We start from the raw sequence: 22480 nt of genomic DNA on the forward strand, positions 1-22480 counted from the left end.
ACCTAAGTCTGAACCTGTGATTGCTATATAAACTCTGGGTGAGTGTTGATTTCAACTCTGAGGGTGTTAAATTTGTGTTTTAAAAATTTGCAGTGGAAAAAGATCTATGAGGGTGGAGGGCACTGCACATCTAAACAGTGGATTTTCTGACATACTGGAAAGAAATTGAAGCTGAAAAAACATATTCAATGGATGTAAGAATTGTGAAGCTTTTACATTTGATAAATTAAAAATTATGCTGACTGTCGTTTGCGTCGACTATTTAGGGTTATAACTGCATAATAATTTGGAACACTGTGTTTATGGTCCTAGGAGGGCAGGATCAGTAACGGCGCATATGTTCCATTCCTCAGGTCCAGAAGATTCTGCAGGATCACTCAAAACAGGGGAATGTGGTTCTGCTGGTGCACAGACGAGGTACCCTGCTCATCACACTTATTGATGACTGATACGATTGAACTTTTTCATCTTCCGCCCTCAGCTCCCGTCTCGGTGCCTCTGGTCACGCCTAACTTGTACAAGCCCCTCACTTCTCCCCATGGCCTCACAAGCCCACCGTCCAACCCCTCGACTTCCACCGACTTGCCTTTCCCGTCCTCGCGTGCCTTGGTAGGGGGTGTGCCCCCACTCAGCCAGGCTGGCTTGGCGATTGAGGCCCCCCTGGAGGGGCACCTCCCAACAGCAGGTGACAGCTCACATGGCTTTGCCTTGAATACCTTGGGTTAGAATTGAGCCTTTTGTTGAGTTGATCAATTCAAGTTTATATGTCGGGAATATTTGTTTCAATACATTTTTTTGACCGGCGTAAATTTGGCACGGCAGGCGGGGTAACTGTATGCCATGCGCAAATGAGACTAGTGTTGGCAATTTCGTAGCCAAGCACAACCCCGTGGATCAGAGAATGGGCAGGCTGCGCCACTTTGGGTGTGTCTATTAGTGGCGGAAAGGAACATTTCGGACATTGGCCTTCGCGGAGGCCAATGTTTTGGTTGTGTCCGGTGTCAACGGATTGTAAGGAATTCATTAGTACGTCACTGTATACGTCACTTCAGAACGTGGGCAGGTTAAAAGTATATTATTATTATTAATAAATATTTTTAATATAAGATAACCTTTAATAGTCCCATAATGGGGAAATGTTTATCGTTTCAGCAGCAATTGTTGATATAGGAAATATAAATATGTAATATAAATAGCATGCAAGAGAAGACATGTACCTTGCACAAAATGGAAACCAAAACTATTGTCCATACATAAACTATCAAATTCAATCAATCAGAAATGTTATTTGTTTCTTTGCAAAATAGAGTGCTGAGTTTTCATATTGATGTTTCAGATCTGATTAATCTGATGTTATAGACTTGTTTTTTTTTGTTTTTTTACCAGGGTTGAAGACAGCATTGGCGAAGGTGAATTAATCCATAGACACAGATTTTGATGATGGCACCTCAAAATCTCATATACTTGTACTTTGAGTCAGAGCGCAACTGCGTACGCTATTGCAAGGTTGATGTAATAAAAACATTAAAATGACAAATATTGAAGCCATAATTTATTTCCGATTATGACTATGACTGTCCCACGGTAATGTTCTTGACTAAACTTTGAAAATTCAGACATTGTTTTGGAAGTGAATTTTTATCGGTTGGCAGCTCTGTAATGACTCTTTAATCAAGCACAATTTTAGTTTATTCAAATAATCAATTGTTTGATATAATTTTCAGTAGGATACTCTGTACCAAAATATTAATTAGCTGCAGCCTGACATTCAAATCCCCCGTTATATTGTTGTATTTTTATTGTTTCATAAAATCATTGCTTCGGGTCCCTGTGCGATTAAGCTGCAAAAATTGCTCAGCAAAATTAGATAGTTGCTCCACAAATGAATAATTATTGAGTCAAATTTGTGGCTTGTTTATTACGAACGTGGCAAGTACAGTATAACGCAGCCATAACGTTACTTAACGTTAACGTTACATGGTGCTTAAAGGTTTAGCACTGTGTGACATATGGCCAGTATACTATAGTATACTATACTATACTACCATCTGATCTTGAGTGATGTAGGTGAAAAACAGAGAGGAATAACGGTAAAATAGGATCATTTACCAGAACAGAAGAGTTTTGGTGAAGCCAAAAGAAGGAAATATTTGTTTCCACTCAAGATCTCTTCAAGTTTCAAGTTATTTTGAACAAATTCAATACTTCCAATAAAACTTCTAGTAGTATGAAGAATATTTGTCTTATTCCTAGTCAGCTGTCTAAGCTCATAAATGCACAGCCATGAAGCTAATGTACATCGTTGTACTAATATGTCACGAAATGCTAAAATGCTAGCTGCTTAAGTGAAGTTGCACAAAGGCTATAAATGCTATATATATATATATATATATACTTGATTATTCGATAGAATTTTCACTAGGATACTTGAGTACTAAAATATTCAATAGCTGCCCTACACTCAACTCCCCCGTTATATTGTCATATTTTTATTGTTTAATAAAACCCTTGCTTTGGGTGCCTGTGCGATTAACCTGCAAAAAATTGCTCCTCAAAATTAAAAAGTTGCTCCTCAAATGAGGAAATGATTAGCAAAACTGCTCCTCAAAGGAAAAAAAATGTCTATATTGTCCTGTAATAGTAATATTGGAGCAGGCCGTGCCCTGCCGGGAAGACGCGTGGGGTTCCTAATAACGCCTGGTGGCCACAGTGGCTGGTGACCAAAACAGTTCTTGTCAAAGAACTTTTTATCTTCCATTACAACAGTCAACTCTATCGCGAGCCTACCGGGCTAATGAATTATGATGTAATTGTTTAAAATTGTATAAAACCACGCCAGTGTTACGGTTCAACTGACTCCCATATTAATTAGCGCCCGATTCCAGCTGTGGCCGTTGGGGCAACGTGAGACCAGTAATTTTGTTCTTCCTGCCTGCAGATTCGTCACATTCTACATCAAAATTGTCCAATAGTCTGTGTTCAAGTTTTCAATAAAAACGTGAAACACAATGTCTCATTTGCTCCTCCACATCGGCTACAAGAAATTGTGAACATTGTAAAGTAAAAGATAAATAGCAGTACTTGAACCCATGATGTGAAGAAGTAAAGCAAGTGATGCGACCGCCTTACCCACGAAGCCACAAGTTGCTACACTTGGCACAGCGCAAAATGTGGATTAGTGACTAAACGGGCCTCTTTACTAACAAAACTAAAAACTTTCAACAAAACACATCATACTCACCAGAGATGTGTATTATTTGTAGACAAACTCCATCTTCTTCTGCTCGCTGTACGTGTTGGGTCCGAGCCAGCTACGTTGTTGAAGTAGGGAATAAACAGTGTTGCAAATAGAAATTTGCAACAAATCGATTAAGTAGAGTGCCCGCTATCTTGAACCGGGAGTTCTGCGATGGTTCCGCTCCATTCATTTCTATTGAGACTTTTGCACACGAGCACACACAAAGAAAATCATCGAGTAACTCGCAGAATTTTTAAGCGATTTTCATGCGGTTTGTTTTGTTACAAGTGGCTACAATACAAAAAAATCTGTGTGCATTGGAAATGTTTCTTCACTCCCAAAATTGTTACTTTATAAGGAAATAGTAAGTTGAAAAACAGTCTCCAGTTAGATGCATCAGACCCACATTTGTCCAATATTATATTTTAAACACACACATGAATAAACATAAATACACCGAAACATAAATTCACCCAAACTGCATTAGAACAGCGATATACTTTGTGGCAGTATTTAGACGTGGTCTGAGTAGGTGTACTGTAAGTTTAAACCTGCTTTCTGCCACCAAATTGATCGCCAAGGACACACCCTCGCTGTGCCTGAACTCCCAGCTTGGCACAGACCAGTCTGCCAAATTGGCAAGCATGAGCAGCGAGCCATGCGCTTGCATGAAAATCAGGATACGCCGGCATTTGTGCCCCGCTGCAGATTCTCTATCTAAGAAAATAGAGCCTCAGTGTGTCTTCTTGTTTTCCAGGGACCCCTCCTAGGCAGACTCTGAACGCCCCCCCTACCTCAGGCCTCATCCAGAGCACCAGCTTCCTGGACTCCGTTCCTGTGACCTTGACCTTGGAGCCACATGACCTACAGGGGGTGGAGGAGAGCGCGGGGGGGCCAATCACAGGGGCAGTCGCCAAAGACCCGAGAGAGGGGAAGAAGGTGGAGGTGGAGCTGATGAGGCGGCCTGGCGAAGGCTTCGGATTTGTCATTGCATCTCAAGAAGTCAACCGTGGAAGTGAGTAGTCCCGTTTCCATTGTTATTTATTTTTATTTTTTTCGTTTTGAAACTGAACACTCATCAACTTTGACAACAACTTTTTAGTGTAATGGAGGAACTACAGTAGTATTTTTATTTACAAGCGCCTCAAGTTACAAGTTTTTCATTTACGAACTGTTGCTTGGTCAAGTTTTTTTTGCTTTGTGCTGCGAGCCAAAATTGGAGTCAAATACAAAAAGGTGAATTGAATTACTTATAACGTTCATTTAAAGTGCTAGTGCACATATTTGTTTGCCCATGTGTGACGTATCAGTTTGTGCTGGGTAATACTATTGATGGGCCTCATTTGAACGTGGTTTATTTGTCTAGTATAATTTATGTAGTGAATACAGTTGTTTATGTAACGTGGGTTCATGATTGTGTGCATGCTAGAAGCATGGTGTTGATTCTTTATGATCCTCTCCATTTTAATTGCTTTTCCACCATCTTGTTGCATCTATACCCAAAGACAAAAGGTCTTTTTTGCGTCAATTATTCACAGATTTTTGCTATTCGCGGCAGGACTCGGTCCCTATCCTCGGAGAATAGTGATGGTTCACTCTAAATTAAATTACTAGCTTGGCCATGGAACAAATTAGTCGCAAGTCGTGGTACCACTATAACAGCTTAACAGTTCTGGCCCACTGTTATCACCATTGGTTACCTCATCACCACCCGTAGCGCCATTATCACACTTGTGACACCGTTATCATCATTTTTTAATTTGTTATGAAACTTATGTTGTTATAACACTTACATCATATCACACTTATCTTACCTCGTTATCACATTTGTCATCTCATTATTGCCACTTATTATGTCGCTATCACGCTTTTTACACCGTTTATCGCCATTTGCTACCTTGTTGTTGCCCCTAGTTTCCTTGCTATCACCACTTGTAACGGCTATTGTCACTTTTTACAGTGTTGTGGTCACTTTTTATGTGACTATGATGCTTTTTATGTCGTTGTGTCTACCCTGGAAAAAAAAACGATGACTTTTTGCTCCCTGAATTGTTTTTCCGGACTCAAAGTGTGTGTGTGTGTGTCAGGTGGTTTGCCCTGAGTTTGGTTTAAGTTTCGGGGGTGTGTCCTCATAGATTATTGCACACACACACACACACACACACTCACACACAATCTGTGTGTCAACCCCTCCCACCAGTGCAGGCTCAGCCCCCTCGGCGAGTGGTTTCCCCTCAGCTGAAATGTTTGCCTGCTTTCTGAGACTCAACACACACGTAGACACATAAAAAGGTTCTGGTTCATCATGTTGGAGCGACTGCAGTCCATTTTCAAGATGGTCAAGGACTCTAAATGTAAGTGTGCGTGTGTGTGTGTATGCGTGCGTGTGTGTGCGTGTGTGTGTGTGTGTGCGCGCGTTTGCACGCTCCTGGTACTGCTGATGAGGTCACCTGGTTGGGGCTCTAAACTGATCAGAGATCAGATGAGGACAGCACGGTGGATGATTAGTTAGCATGTTTGCCTCTCAGTTCTGAGGTTCAGGGTTTGAATCTGGGCTCTGGCCTTCCTGCGTGGAGTTTTTATATTCTCCCTGTGCTTGTGTGGGTTCTATCCAGCTTCCTTCCACATTCTCAAAACATTGAGGAACTGTCCATTGTTTATCTATTATGTAATCTGACATTGGCTGGCGATTATTCTGTTGTTGTTTTTTTTATGTGCCCACTAAGTGCCCAGATATTGACTGGTGACCAGTTCTATGTTTGTCCATATTTGTGCTGACATTGGCAGGCAACCAGTCTGTTGTCTATCTATATGTGCCCTGACATTGAGAGGTCAGCCGAGCTAGGCTCCAACTCATCTGTGACCCTTTTGAGGATATTGAAGCTATCAAAAATGGATGGAGATGAGCTTGAACAAAGATCTCCTAATGATGACATTTAACTGTGGTGGAAATAAACAAACCTTCATTTGAGTGCCGCATGCCAGCATAAGAAGAATCTCTGATCATGTGATCAAGTGCATTGATGAGAGATGTGATGATCGTGAAGATGTGGTGAAGATGATAAAATAATCCTGCCAGTGTTTAGATGGACGAGTCTTTCATTCGTTTTAATGGGTACATACGCCCCACTATAGGCTGGCACGGGAGTGGATTTTGACTCCCGCTCCCTCCCACTCACACAGAGATTTCACCCACTCCCTCCCAATCCCGAGTCTTTAAAAAAATTCCGCCCACTCCTGAGTTAAAAAAAAAAAAAAAAAGATTTTACCTAATCTCAAATTTTTTAACAAAAAAGTCCCACTCACACAAAGACTGATTCCAATATCGAGCCAAAATTCTACAGGATCCCACTCCCTAAACTTTTTTTTAACTCCCAGTCAACCCTGCTCGGTGTTTCTTCCTCGGTATAAAGTTTGCAGTATGTGTCTACATTAGTCACCGTAATCGGTGCATTGAATTACCGGAATGATCAAGAAACAAAACATAAATTGATTAACAAAAACGGTATTAGTTCCTGGCGGCACGTTGGACATCTGGTTAAAGCGTCTGCCTCACAGTTCTGAGGACCGGGTTCAATCCCCAGCCCCGCCTGTGTGGAGTTTGCATGTTCTCCCCGTGTCTGCGTGGGTTTTCTCCGGGCACTCCGGTTTCCTCCCACATCCCAAAAACATGCATGGTAGGTTAATTGAAGACTTTAAATTGCCCGTAGGTGTGAATGTGAGTGCAAATGGTTGTTTGTTTATTTGTGGCCTGCGATTGGCTGGCAACCAGTTCAGGGCGCACCCCGCCTCCTGCCAGATGATAGCTGGGATAGGCTCCAGCGCTCCCGCGACCCTTGTGAGGAAAAGGAGCTCAGATAATGGATGGAAGGATGGATGGTATTAGTAAATAAAATAGGGTTAGCGTCATGTTTTCACTCCCGTCATGGTTTCCACTCCCGTCAACTCCCACCATCATAGTTTCCACTCCCATCCATTTTTTTTTTCTTTGTTTTCATAGTTCCCGCTCCCGATGACCTATGCTCCCGCTCCTGCCCAATTCCATGATTGCTGGTGAAATTCACTCCCATCCCGCGGGACCCACAGAACCCGATGGGAATCCCGAAAATTGTCAGCCTCTACGGCCCACTCCGTTCTTCACCGTGCAGCATAGCGTTCCACAGTTATATTGCAGTTCACCTATCGCTGCCCTTCTACATCACAATTTTTTTGTGTGTGGAATGTATCTACTTGTCTATCAGGTAAATCTGTGGTTTCCTGTGATTGTTTTTTATGGCTTTTACACTACACTTAATTACTGTAATGCCCTCACATGTAGGAAGTTCAGGGTGTACCCCGCCTCCTGCCCGATGATAGGTGGGATAGGCTCTAGCAGGCCCCCCCCCCCCCCCCCCTAGTGAGGAGAAGCGGCTCAGAAAATGGATGGATGGATTTTATTAAATAATTATTATAAATACCAAAATAACAAATACTGTATCAGTGAAATAACCAATTATACATAAATAAATAAAACAATTAAATTATTCAAATATAATAAAAAAAATAGGATGAATTATTATTTTATAATTAAAAGAAACTAGTGGAACGGTCGACGACTGCTTAGCACATCTGCCTCACAGTTCTGAGGACCCGGGTTAAGATCCAGCCTCACCTGTGTGGAATCTGCATGTTCTCCCCGTGGCTTTTCTCCGGGTACGCCGGTTTCCTCCCACATCCCCAAAACATGTGTGGTAGGTTAATTGAAGACTCTAAATTGCCCGTAGGTGTGAATATGAGTGCGAATGGTTGTTTGTTTATATGTGCCCTGCGATTGTCTGTCAACCAGTTCAAGGTGTACCTGAAGATAGCTGGGAGAGGCTCCAGCACGCCCGTAACCCTAGTGAGGATAAGTAGTACGGAAAATGGATGGATGGATGGATGGATGGATGAATAAAAGAAACTATTTTACATTAACTTTTTTCATGACTGACCTGGCCCATCTGTCTGCTTTAAAAATCAAATAGCTCCCTTGAGCTGAAAACTTTGCTCAACCATGCTTGAAACCATCACTGAGTCATCAACAAAAACACAAACTCACAGACGCACACACATGGTACCACAATTACATCATCACATTATTTACTTTTTAATGACCTTGCTCCATTTTGTTACTGTCTCAGGTCTAGCTCATCCAGTTATAGAATTGCACAACACGCCCGACAATGTCAATTTGTGTGTGTATATGCGTGTGTGCAAACTATTTAAGTGAGTCACAAGTGCAAAGAAGTTCAAACATTCCAGACAGCTGATAAAGACGAGGAAGACTCTTTACGGATGAGTTAATTTTTATTTATTTACTTTTGACATCTTATGAGGACGAAATAAACCACGACTGAAGACTGCTGACAACCGCTATTTTAGCACAACCAACGGAAGTGAAGGAAAACTGCAAGCCGAGCTTAGCACAACCACTGGTAGCAAAGGGAAACCTAGTTGAGCATAACCAACCGCTTATCCACACTAGGTTCGCGGGTGTGCTGGAGCCTATCCCAGCTGACTTTGGGCGAGAGGCGGGGTACACCCTGAACTTGGCGCCAGCCATTTGCAGGGCATATGTAAACAAACAACTATTCACACTCACATTCACACCTATGGTCAATTTAGAGTCAATTAACCTATTATGCATGTTTTTGGAATTTGGGAGAAAACACGAAGAAAACCCACACTGGGGAGAACATGCAGACTCCAGACAGGAATGCCGGATTTCAACAGAGACCTCAGAGGCGGTGAGGCTTATGTGCTAACCAGTCGGCTACTGTGTTATCTTAGAACAACCATCCATCCATCCATTTTCCTTACCGCTTATCCTCACTACAGTCGCAGCCGTGCTGGCCAATCCCAGCTGACTCTGGGCGAGAGGCGGGGTACACCCTAAACTGGTCGCCAGCGAATTGCAACGCACATACGTATAAACAAACAACCTTTCGCACTTACATCCACACCTACGGGCAATCAACCTACCATGTACGTTTTGGGAATGTGGGAGGAAACCGGAATAAAGGATTTTAAAGGATTTAAAAACAAAAAGCAAAAAATGCATTATAAATACAAAGTAAAGAAAATTGAAAGACAGCTTACTAAAATTACACAGGAAAAAAACAGAGAGAAAAAACATACAGTGCAAGAGAAATCATTCAAGAAATGGAAAAGCTCTAAAATTCTCAATTTATAAGCATGAGAAAAAAAAATAGTTTTTAGCCCGGACTTAACATGAGACTTGGGGCTGAATTCACTTCTGTTGGAAGCTTATTCCCTTTGTTTGCAGCAGAACAGCGACATGCTGCTTCACCATGTTTGCTTTGGATGCTGTGCTCCACTATCTGACCTGAGATCTCAGAACCCCACTGGGTTTATATTCCATTTGCATTTATTGTATGTAATCAGGACCTAAACCATTTAATGATTCCAGAGCTGCCAAATGTTACGGAAATCACTGACCATTGACTCGTTACAGCCGTCAAAAAATTCAGCGTCCACATTGAACAGCTGCTCGGTGCTCACTAATTTTATTATGCCCCCCTGAGTCCTGAGTCCAGTCAGCAGATCATTACAATAGTCAAGTCTGCTGGAGATAAAAGTACGGATGAGCTTTCCTGGTCTCCTTGGAATATGCAACTATCACTCTTGCTATGTTCTTCAGCTGGTAGAAGGCTGTTTTAGTGATTGATTTGACATGACTACTGAAAGTCAGATCGGAATTTTTCAGTACACCAAGGTTTTCTGATTTGCTCTGTGGTTTTTAGCTTAGCACAAGAGCGAGTGTAACGGATTACAGCTCGTGCGGTGCCAGATGTCACTCAGTGCTCACGTGAGTTCAAACCTTAGGCAGGACCGCTCAGAATAAATAACGATCGTTACTTCAGATGTATTAATTAGGTTTGTTTATCAAGAACTGTATTTTCCACTGTTAATTATTTTATTCAAAGGTGAGGTGTTTATTGTGTTCCAAGGAAGTAGGGTACAATAAACAACACCTTACTGGGAGAAGAAAAATTACTGTACACCAATTTGTATAATCCCGCTCTTTAATGAATCTCTTAAAACAAAACAAAAAACTGTTGAGAAACCGTTATTTATGAATAAAAAAAAATAATACATTCTCCTGTTCTATATGTCATTGTCCAAGTTACACAAGCATATGGCATGCCTTCTACCAGGTTCCACAAAGTAAAAGTGACAGAAAAACATTATACAACCTGACATATCATATGATACTCCTCCTCTTCTTTTACCATCGTGGAAACAACACAGAATACCTTCAAAAATAATGTATTATCCACTTGATGTCGAGAAATGGTTTGATCAAACATTGTTTTGTAATACATTATCATTGACAAGAGGCAAAACAGACGCAAAACCATTGAAAGTAGCACGAGTAAAAGGAAATGGCTAGCCTCGCTGAGAGCAACCACTTGAAGCGAAATCCTTTTTTTTTAGCATTGCTTAGCACAACCACAGAAGGGGAATTAACAAGTCTTTTTTTAATCTCAAAGACTGAAAACAATGGCAAACTGTTAGGCTATTTTAGCACAACCACCAGAACCAAAAAATAAATCAATAAATGTAGCATGCCTAGCACAACCGCAGAAGGGAAAATACTAGCTTATCTTATCACAAAGACAGGAAAAAGGGAGACTGCTAGGTTGCTTGGCACACAAACTCTTGCTGTCTTAGCTTTGGACAACTGGTGCAGAATTTTAGACGTTGTTTTTTTGTTCTATTTTTAACTTTGGTGAAATGTTCCGTGTGGCGTGGCGCTGTCAGTCCAGATCGTGTCAGCTCCGCTCTCGTTTTTTTCCCCCCTCACCAGCATTTGTTTGCTCAACACCGTGACGTCAAACGCCTTGCTTATCAGCTCTCAGTGCTTCAAAACTCTTTAGGAGATACTTTGACAGGCGAACATTGAAAGAATGTTGAATTTAAACAGATTTCAATGTTCACTCTGATTTCGTTTGTGTTGGGCGTGATAATGGTTACAAGCAGAGGACATTCTAGAAGAAGACATTCTAAATGGCTCTCGTGCCTTCGTGACACATTTGAGGCTTGTGAATAATTCAGTGTTCCAAATTGGTGCTTCTTCAATTATACATTCCGCTGGTAACAGCTAAAGATATACAGAGACACAATTTGAGGACATTTAGACAAAAATATTCAACATTTACACACAGTGAGGTAATTCATTCACAAAATGAAGACATTTTGACACAATGTGGGGAAATTTTGACCTAAAGTGAGGAGTTTTAGACAAAAGTAAGGTATTTAGACTAAAAATGAGCACATTTATAGAGGGCGAAGACATTTTGACACCGTGTGTGGACATTTTGACAGACATACGAGTAGGACTTGTACACAAAATTAGGACATTTAGACATAAAATGTGGATATTTAGACACAAAGTGAGGCTATGAAGATACAAAGTGATGACATTTGGATCAAAATGAAGGAGTTTCGGAAACAGGTGGGACATTTAGACAAACTGAGGACATTTTGACACAATGTGGGGAGATTTTGACATTAGTCAACTCCCACAAAATTGGGATTTTTAGGCTCAAAATGAAAACATTTGGACACAAACTGAGGACATTTAGATACAGAATGAGGACATATCGACACAAAATGAGGACTATTTAGAAACAAAGGTATCACATTAAGACAATTTGAGGACAGTTTAACAAAAAAAAACCAGGACATTTAACGAAATATTAGGACATTAGGACACATAATAAGGACATTTAGACATAATTAGGATATTTAGACACAAAATGAGGATACAAATGAGGCCAGACAAAGAATAGGAAATTTAGACACAAAATTAGGGTATTTTGAAAATTGGATATAAAATAAAGAGACAGAAATGAGGATATTCCCACACAAAATTATGACATTTGAACACAAAAGTTTGACTCAAAATGAGGACCTTGGGACACAAGTGAAGACATTGACATCTCTGAACTCTTCCCCCCCATGCCCAGCTCCATCCCAATCTCTGATGTCCCATCGCTTCGTGACGGTGCGCCGTGGCAGTCCAGCGGCCCGCAGCGGCCTCATCCAGCCCGGAGACCAGCTGGACGCCGTGGAGGGACGAGGGGTAGCGTCCCTACACCACCGAGACGTAGCCCAGATCCTGAGGAGGGCGGGGAATACACTGAAGCTGAGAGTGAAGCCGCGAACACGTAAGACGTGCAACCAACTTTTTTGTATCCATCCATTTTCTCTACCGCTTATCCTCACTAGGGTCGCGGGCGTCCTGGAGCCTATCCCAGCTGACTCTGGACGAGAGACTGGGTACAACCTGAACTGTCCCCAGCCAATCACAGGGCACATGTAGACAAATTACTATTCGCACTCACATTCACACCGATGGACAATTTGGAGTCTTAAATTTACCTACCATGCATGTTTTTGCAATGTGGGAGGAAAACGGAGTACCCGGAGAAAACCCACGCAGGCACGGGGAGAACATGTAAACTCTACACAGGCGAGGCCGGATTTGAACCCGGGTCCTCAGAGCTGTGAGGCAAATGTGCTAAACAGTCGCCCACTGTGCCGTCCCAAGTTCCAAAATTCTCAATTCCACGTTTTTGATCGTAAAAGGTGAATCCAAACTTTTTGTTATCCAACGCAGAGTCGGAAGGAGTTGATGTGGAAATTGACAAGCACTTCACCAAGGGATGCAGAGGAAAGGCAAAGGTAGCACACTCCATCCAAATGAGAAGTCTACTCCATACTGGCTGAGACATAAAATACTTGACCTTTTGATTCCAAATGAAAAACGTGGCAACTAGCCAGTCGGTGGCTAACTACATAAGCTCACCGAGCATACTACAGTGAGAGGAGAAAGTATGTGAATTTCTGTATAAATTAGTTATAAAATGTAGTCTAATCTTCATCTGAATCATAAGAATAAACAAAGTCTGCTCAAACTAATACCACACAAGCAATTATATTTTTTCATTCAATGCAGACCTATGGGGGCACAAGCCAGTGCAAACTTTAGGCCAGTCCCAAGCCCGGATCAATGTAGAGGGTTGCGTCAGGAAGGGCATCCATCTTAAAACTTTGCCAAATAAATGTGAGCGTTCATCCACAGAATTCCATACCGGATTGGTCGTGGCCTGGGTTAACAACGTCCGCCACAGACACCGTGAACCTACAGGGCGCCGGTGGAAATTCAAGAGGAGAGGTGCAAAGCGGGTTCTTCGACAGAAAGAGAAGAGGAAAGTACAGAGTACAGTGCAAGAAATATCATTTATTAGTGGAAATGCTCTAAAATGCATGAGAAAAAAGAAGGCTTTTTAACCTGGACTTAAAAACATTCACACTTGGGGTTGACGACACTTCTGTTGGCAACTTATTCCATTTGTGTGCAGCGTAATAGCTAAATGCTGCTTCACTATGTTTGCTTTGGACTCTGTGCTCCACTATTTGACATGAGTCTGTAGATCTCAGAGCCCTACTGGGTATATATCCCATTAGCATTTATTTCATGTATTCAGAACCTAACCCATTTAGTGATTTATGGACCAGTAGCAGAACTTTAAAATCTATTCTAAAGATGACTGAAGCCAGTGTAAAGACTTTAGAATTGGAGAAATATACTCTGACCTCTTTGTTCTGGTAAGAACCCGAGCTGCAGCATTCTGAATGAGCTCCAGCTGTTTAATGCTCTTTTGGGGGAGTCCAGTCAGAAGACCATTACAACAGTCAAGTCTACTTGAGATAAAAGCATTGATGAGCTTCGACTGTTCTGCTTGGCACATTGCAAGCCTTCTGGATATGTTCTTCAGATGGTAGAAGTCAGTTTTAGTAATTGATTTGATATGACTGTTGAAAGTCAGGTCGGAATCTATCAGTACACCAAGGCTTCGGACTTGGTATTTAGTTTTTAAAGAGAGTAGGGGTTATTTTAAAGGAAGAGTTAGCTAAGAATGTCTTGGAGGTGAAAAGAGTATCACATCGAGTGATGAGGCTGAAACTTGAAATTGATGGTATTATGTCAAATGTGATTAGTGGCTATCCCCCACAAGTAGGATGTGACCTAGCGCTGAAAGAGACAATCTGGAAGGACCTAGACGAAGTAGTTCTGAGCATCCCAGACAGAGAGAGAGTCGTGATTGGTGCAGATTGTAATGGACATGTAGGTGAAGGAAACTGGTGATGAAGAAGTGGGGGATAGGTTCAGCATCCAGAAAAGGAACTTGGAGGGGACAGAGGGTGGTAGACTTTGCAAAAAGGATGCAAATGGCTGTACTGAACACTTTCTTCCAGAAGAAGCAGGAACATAGGGTCACCTACAAGAGCGGAGGGAGAAGCACACAGGTTACTGACTGTAAAGTAGTGGAAGGGGAGAGTGTGGCTAGACAGCATAGGATTGTGGTGCGGAAGATGACTCTCCTGGTGGGGAGGAAGATCAAGAAGACAAAGGGAGAGCAGAGAACCATGTGGTGGAAGCTGAGAAAGGAAGAGTGTTGTGCGGCTTTTTGAAAAGAGGTGAGACGGGCTTTCGGTGAATAGGAGGAGCTTCCAGAAGACTGGAGCACTACAGCCAAGGTGATCAGAGAGACAGGCAGGAGTGTAATTGGTGTATCTTCTGGTAGGAAAGAGAGGAAGGAGACTTGGTGGTGGAACCTTAAAGTACAGGAAATCATACTAGGAAAGAGGTTAGCTAAGAAGAAGTGGGACACTGAGAGGACTGAGGAGAGGAGAAAAGAATACATGGGGATGCGATGTAGGGTGAAGGTAGATGTGGCAAAGGCCAAGCAAGAGGCATATGATGACATGTATGCCATGTTGGCCACTAAAGAAGGAGAACAGTTGTTTGTTGTTTCAGAGACAAAGGGAGAGAGAGCAGAATTCGATGGTTTGGACACATCCAGAGAGACAGTGAGTATATTGGTAGAAGGATGATGAGGATGGAGCTCCCAGGCAAGAGAACTAGAGAAAGAACAAAGAGAAGGTTGTTAGATGTAGTGAGGGAAGATATGAGGGCAGTTGGTGTTAGAGAGGAGGATGCAGGATATAGGCTTACATGGAAAAGGATGGATGACATGCTGTGGCAACGCTAACGGAACAGGCCGAGAGGAAAAGAAGAAGAAGAAGAAGAAGAACGTAAACATTCACAGGACAGGAAGTCAATCAATGAAGTTTGTCTGAATCTGATTGGCTAGGCTCTGTAGCCTACAGGTTCACTTAATTTTTCTTCTCCTGTGAATGTTTACGTTATTTTCAATAAAAACATGAAAACATATTTTTTGTGGTATTACATAATTTAAGCAGATTGTTTATTCTTGTGATTAATATGATCAGACCACACTTTATGACCAATTTATGCATACATTTAAGAAATTCCAAAGGGTTGACATCCTTTTTCCTCCCACTGTACATCTTTACTCTCAATCTGATATCAGTACTTAAATACACCACACCAGTCACAGAAGATGGAAATTAATTTCTTTTGTTCACATAAAGCTGTTCCAGATAGCTCCAGAAGCTAATGTAGCAGTGAGTGAAGCACTTGTGACTTGACTTAGACTTGAACCCATTGACTTGAAAAGACTTGCTACTCTGACGAAAGCACAGAGAGCCCAAAATTCGTAACTTCTCTTTCTATGGCTATATGTGTCACTTATTGTTATACTACAGGAAAATATGAAAAAAGACAACTTAATGCTGCGGATCTTACTGATTATTTATTGGGTCAAAGGATACCACGCTATTATTGCCATAATTAGTTCTTATCTTTACAGAGTTAACGTCCTGATGGGCATGTCTTTTAAATGAATTGACCGAGATGTCATTCTTTTACACACTACGGAAAGTAATGGTTTCATGGGGGAAAAAACTAACAGTACAACATAAATCAGCAATAAATGTGCGTTAAATTAGGTATAAATTCAAAGAACCACTGTTAACATACACAGAAACGACAATGACAATTAATGTAACAATAAGGATGTTAATTATCCATCCATCCATCCATTTTCTGAGCCCCTTATCCTCACTAGGGTCGCGGGCGTGCTGGAGCCTATCCCAGCTATCATCGGGCAGAAGACGGGGTACACCCTGAACTGGTTGCCAGCCAATCCCGGGGCACATACAAACAAACAACCATTCACACTCACATTCACACCTACGGGAAATTTAGAGTTGTCAATCAACCTTAGCATACATGTTTTTGGGATGTGGGAGGAAAGCCCGGAAAAAACCCACACAGGCACGGGGAGAGCATGCAAACTCCACACAGGCGGGGCCGGGGATTGAACCCAGGTCCTCAGAACTGTGAGGCAGACGGTCTAACCAGTCTTTCACCGTGCTGCCATATATAAATATATATATTAATATATATTTTTATTTTGTTGTTAATATGACTTGAAAGGACTCGAAATTCAAGGTGTAGGACCTGACTCAGGACTTGCATGTTTCGACTTGAGACTTGACTCAGGACTTGCCTGTCTCAACTTGGGACTTTGACTCGGGACTTGAGGACAAAGACTTGAGGCGTACTTGTGACTCGCAAAGCAATGACTTGGTCCCACCTCTGCCACACAAGTTACAGAAGATTCAAATTAAAAGTCATTTTGTTCACAAAAACAAAAAAACTGTTCCATACCCGCTGAGACAAAACCAGAAGCCAACATAGCAGTCTACAGGTTCATTCATGAACAGGTGAATTCAAATATAACAGCTTAATTTTAGTAAACATGTTTGCATTGCTTGTCTGTCAGAATGAGTCTAGGTTCTACAGAGTGGATCTGGAACGAGGTCCCACGGGTTTTGGTTTCTCTCTGAGGGGGGGCAGTGAGTACAACATGGGACTGTATGTGCTGGGACTAATGGATGGAGGGCCAGCCCAGTGCAGCAACAAGATGCAGGTACACACACACACATACACACACACTCTCGCTTTAAAGTCCTTGCCAGGACGACAATACAGAATGAGAATGAGCGGTTTGTCAGCCCAGCGCTCGTGCGGTCTGGCCGACAAAAGCTTGGGTCAAGGGCTGACTTTCAATAGATCACAGCGACAGTGCTGCTCTGCTATGCATGAAACCCCAACCAAGAAATTAGGTCTGTGTTGTTCAACTGCTGTTCACATGGAAAGACTTTCTCTACTTTGGTCTTCAAAGCTTTTTCTTTTGAATATCTGCTACTACCACCAAGATCGGCTCCACCCAGGCACGCGCCCAAGGCTTCCGTGTGCACCGCGGTGGCGCTCCTCCTCGTTGCAGCGTGGGTTTAGGCACGGGGGTTTGTGTCCCCTGCTCGCAATGCCGGAGACGGCCGGGTGTGGGCCCGATGCTCCACAGCGCCATCCATTTTCAGGGCTTGTTGATTCATCAGGTGGAGTTTGTTACACACTCCTTAGTGGGTCCAGACTTCCATGGCCATCGAACACTGGCTGTCTATATCGATATAGACAGCCAGTGATCGATGGCAAGTCCTGAGTCAACGCCGTTTTCTGGGGTCGGAAAAGCCGTCCCAAGTTCAGCAAATATTTCTGGTCCTATCGCCCGCACTCGGGCTCCACCTCCCAGACGCGGCAGGCGAGACGTGCAGTGGTGCACCCGGATTCCAACTTTGGTTGCCGGGATCCCACCGCAGCCAGCACGCATGCTGGCCGCACCGCGCAGGGGCCGCACCATGTGGGTTTTGGTCTGATAAATGCGTGCGTCCCTGGAGGTTGGCCCTCGTATGCATGTATTAGCTCGGAAATTGCCACTTATCCAGGTAATGGCACAGCGGTCAAAGGAGCCATAAGTGATTTAATGAGCCATTCACAGTTTCACTGTACAGGCCGTGTGTACTTAGACTTGCATAGATTAATCTTTGAGACAAGCATATGCTACTGGCAGTATCAACCAGGTAGCCTAAGTGTAAGGGTCCTTCCGAGCACTCTGTTCGTAAGGCTGCAAATTTTAACCCACAGGCTGGAGGAACTGTCCGCGGGAGAGTGCAAGGCTGGTCAGCGGAGGCTCGCCAATGGTGGGTTGTGACTGAGACGGGGTGGTGGCTCGGCCAACAGACTGGGCCCGCACGGGCTGGTTTCTGACGCCGGTGGGGCAGCGGCTGATGCCGACTAGGCGGCGGGATCCATGGAAGAACTGCTGGGGAAGACGGGGCATCTCAGTCTCGCTGGGGAGCGGGACTACCAAGCATGAGCGCGAGCACCACCTTTGAAAGGTCGGGTCAGCGAACCCACAGGCTGAAGGAACCATCTGCCCGAGCAGTGGCATGAGGCCCAAGGTTGGATCGACCGCCACAGGCAGTGCGGGTGGTCTGGAATGCGCGTCATCTGCTTCACTCTCAGAGAGGGCGGCTCTTTCGGACTCACGGCTTGCTGTCCGAACCGTCGTCAATCTGCTGACATAAAAATTACTAAATGATCAGAGGCAGGCCCCACAATGTTCCAAAATATGGAATGAGACCTCCGGCACTTACTTTCAGGAGAGATCTCAATGTGATCCAAGCTGCAGATGGGGAATTGACCCGGGCGCCCCTCTTCCTAGGCCATTAGTAGTTTACTAATCTTGGCCACTTGTATCGTCTTATCTGGTAGCTGGTAATATTAGTGGTGTATTCTTATATCATCCCCCAGAAAGTTGGCTAATTGGTCCAGTTCGATTCTTGACATGTTCAATACAGTCGCTGTACTCGCAGTGTGTTTCTTGAGCCGTGTGGAAGTTAGGGCGAGGCGGTTCTTGGCTTCACAAAGCCGGGCGTATTCTCTCAACACTTCGCACCGTGCGTGTGATGCGAAGAGGTAGTGATTATCGACCATTGTACTGCAAGCGCCCCGCTGTTCAACTAGTCGCTGGTGAGATGCCATCATTCGTGGCGGGCAGAGCACAGAGACCGGTCGCCCACATTTTCCTCTTATCACCAGACGGATGAAGTGCCAGCAGAGACACTTTTCAACTATGGAGAGTGGTCGTTCCAGCTCAGCATGATGTCCTCAGAGTTCCCGTTGGCTGAACACTGAGAGGGACATCGCTGAGACTTCCCCTTCCCACCTGCGGTTGAATGAAATCATTTGGCTTAGCCAAATCTTGGAGAGTTCCACCCAGGCCCCGGGGGACAGTGAGCGGTTCAATTTTCTGCAGGCAGCACAGTGTGAACGTTCTAAGTAACTGTGGAGTTTGCGGATATCACATGTGAATAGGAGATGGGCCTTCCAGCGTCGCTCCCTTAAGTTCCTGAGCGCCACAGATGACACTAGGGTGTTCCATAACTGCACGTGTACCTCATTAAACTGCTGGTCTACGAGGTGATTTTTTCCCTCCAGCAGCGCACGCGACTTCAAGAGCTGGTTCGCTTTTACGAGAGAATGTCCCAATTGCGTGGCGAGAGTCGGGGAGGCGAAACGACCTGTCTCGCTCTCATAGCCACAGGTCCGCTTAACGATAGCGGTCACTTCCAAATATTTTCTCAGGTCCATCATGTCCTCCAAGCAAAAGCCGCGATGGGACTGGCGTGCATTCCCAACCAGTTTCCCAAGTTCACGCAACTTGCTGTGTACAATTACCGGCTCTTTTGAACCAAGTCTCACCCAGGGCCATTATCGGCCGGTCCGATTTCACAACTTCGGTGTTTTGTCAAATCTTTCTCTGACAGAATAAGTAAGGAAGCAATCCTGTCTTTGTGGGTTTTTATTATAAGAAAAAAAAAAAAAGTAATCTTTGCAAAAAGAGCAAATGGTACAAGTCGTTCAGTAAGGTACTGTATCCCAACCAAAACATTCTTTGTTATACAGAAGGGAAAAAGACAGAAGAAGAGGGGGAAAAAAAAAAGAAATACATCCCTCTCGTTCCCACAAAATTCTCGCACAGTTATCTTCCAGCTGCATTCAAACTTATCTTTATGGGAAAGGGTACATGCAGAGGTTGAGAAAGGAGGAGGAAAACAGGGAGTAGTCAAAACAATCCAGGACATATGCCTACTGTGCTGACGAGGAGCAATATAACAGGTAAAGGTTATATAGAACTAATATTTGGTATATATAAAACAAAAAAATTCCAACTCAGCTCCCCCCTTTTGATATTATAACATAATCAACTATTAATCATATACGAAAGGAAAATTATTAAACATTTCACACGAAGTAACCAAAACATTAAGATGGTATGAAGTAGTCAAAAAGACACCAGTATATCATGTACTTACAAAACAACCTCATTATCTAGAAATTCACACCTTAGGTCTAAGAAAATCCTACATAAGTGGGTTTGTAAATCAGTCATGCAATGAAGTTAGACTGAGGAATATGAGTCATGGTCATCATTCATGTTGTCGTTTTCATCCAAGCAGTCTGGTTGAGGGAAAAGGTCAGGAAAACGTTGGTCAATAGCGGGGGACATTAGTGGGTCATCAGAGGTCCCCTGTGAATAGTGGACAAATGCAGTGCCAACCATGCGAGAGACTGAAGATTTCACCAAAGGGACCAAGTAACAGGACATGAAAAAGAGAACAAGGAAAACACAGACCATAAGTGCAAAGCGATAAAGCCAAGCCTGCCACCCGAGTCCAGGGAACAGATATAGATTGACAGTAAAAGTTAGGTACCTCTCCCACAAACTCACGGTGGCCACATAGGGGGTCATTCATTGTGAAGGAGTGAAATTTTACTCCTGGACGAATGTGAACTGGTCCAAATAAGGGGCCCTTGCCCGAATCGTCGGTGTATTTACAACCCTTGTAATATAGTGGTCACACCAACATAAGGGAGAGAGGAACCCGTTTCTGCATGTATGGTTTGGTTCAGAGCCTGTGGATAAATAAAAGGTATAGATGGTTACGCCAGGATGCATGGTTTGATCCACCGCCAACGGGCTTCATCAAAGCCCAGAGAGATCGTTTGCTGCATGTCTTTTGTTGTTCCCTTCTTGATGGAGCCGTGGAATGGAAAGTCCGCGGACAGCCAGGGGACCATATGAAGGCTTGTTCGAGTGGTGGTGGTCACCTCATTGCTGTCAATGTCAGAACACACACACACACACGTTCTGGTTCCCTACGGTCCTGGCTCTGTGTCACTTTCTTGTGGACAATGCCTGTAACAGTGCATTTTTTCCCTCCAAGTTGGAAACCACATTTCAAAACTGTTTAAGACTGCAATTGCATTTAATTAAACCTTTATGGACAGTTTCAAACTAGTCACTATTAATGTCCTGGCCTTGATCCAGTTGTAAATGTAGAATTGAAAATGTTTCCAGTCCTGGACCTTTGTTTGGAGAGTAAATAGAAGTGTTGCTGGATTACCTGAATGGTACGGGTGATTCTGGGATGACAAGTGATCTTGGAATTGTGGGCCCACTGAAGGACGTCAAAGCGTGTGGAATTGTGCAGGAGCAGCCGGTTAGGAGGTCCTGACTTGGGATCAGGTTGGGTCTTCTGAGCCTCTTTAACCACTTGTTCGATTTTCCACGTGGCTGCCCCCACAAAGCAGGAAGAAGAAAGAATGGGCTCCGGTTCCACCGGGCTGGAGGGGAGGTGAATAAAGGCGGGAGAGGGCGTCAGGCCGTTCCGGGAACCAGGACGGAAGGAGAGGCTAAAGTTGAACCTACTGAGAAACAACGACCAACGCGCTTGTCGGGTTTTCAGGCACTTGGCGGAACGGAGATTAGCGATATTCCGGTGGTCACGCCATATAATTAAGGGAGAAAGGGTCCCCTCCAGCCAGTGCCTCCACTCCTCCAGGGGCCAGACAATGGCAAGTAACTCACGATTCCCTAAGTCATAATTCCGCTCAGATGTAGAAAGGCGTTGGGAGAAAAAAGTACAGGGGCGAAGTTTTTGGGATACCGGGTCTCGCTGGGAGAGGACAGCTCCCCGTGTCAGAGGTGTCAACTTCCACCACGAACTGGAGGGAAGGGTCAGGGTGTTTCAGGATGGTGGCAATGATAAATAGTTCCTTAAGGTATTCAAATGCTTGCGATGCAGCTGGGGTCCAATGGAATGGTGTGCTGGTGGAGGTGAGAGGAAAGGCAACCTTGCTGTCGTCACGGATTAATCGACGGTAGAGGTTAGGAAACGTTGTAGCTCTTTGCGGGTGGAGCGAGTGGGCCAGTTGACGACTGCTTGAATCTTGGCCGGGTCTGGTTGTAACTATCCCTTGGCAATGATGTCTTCTAAGAAGTGTACGGAGGATAGATGGACTTCACACTTCTCTGGTTTCAGAAAGAGGCCTTGGCGGACATGCTGACAATGTTC

The 22480-nt window shown here is 43.7% G+C and overlaps 1 protein-coding gene across 6 annotated transcripts in view; it reads left to right on the forward strand.

The window, feature by feature from the left end:
• Nucleotides 1–22480, forward strand: part of magixa (MAGI family member, X-linked a) — a 59728-nt gene that overhangs the window by 29356 nt on the left and 7892 nt on the right. For 4 of the 6 annotated variants that reach the window (XM_061685157.1, XM_061685166.1, XM_061685190.1 and 1 more), the window contains exons 14-19: nt 354–417; nt 482–685; nt 3996–4253; nt 12250–12450; nt 12903–12967; nt 17002–17148. In XM_061685157.1, the coding sequence (XP_061541141.1) occupies nt 354–417; nt 482–685; nt 3996–4253; nt 12250–12450; nt 12903–12967; nt 17002–17148 (939 nt within the window). The other 2 variants (XM_061685197.1, XM_061685172.1) reach the window with 2 other exon arrangements.

The sequence above is a fragment of the Phycodurus eques genome, chromosome 1 (assembly GCF_024500275.1).
Source record: "Phycodurus eques isolate BA_2022a chromosome 1, UOR_Pequ_1.1, whole genome shotgun sequence".
NCBI lineage: Eukaryota > Metazoa > Chordata > Actinopteri > Syngnathiformes > Syngnathidae > Phycodurus > Phycodurus eques.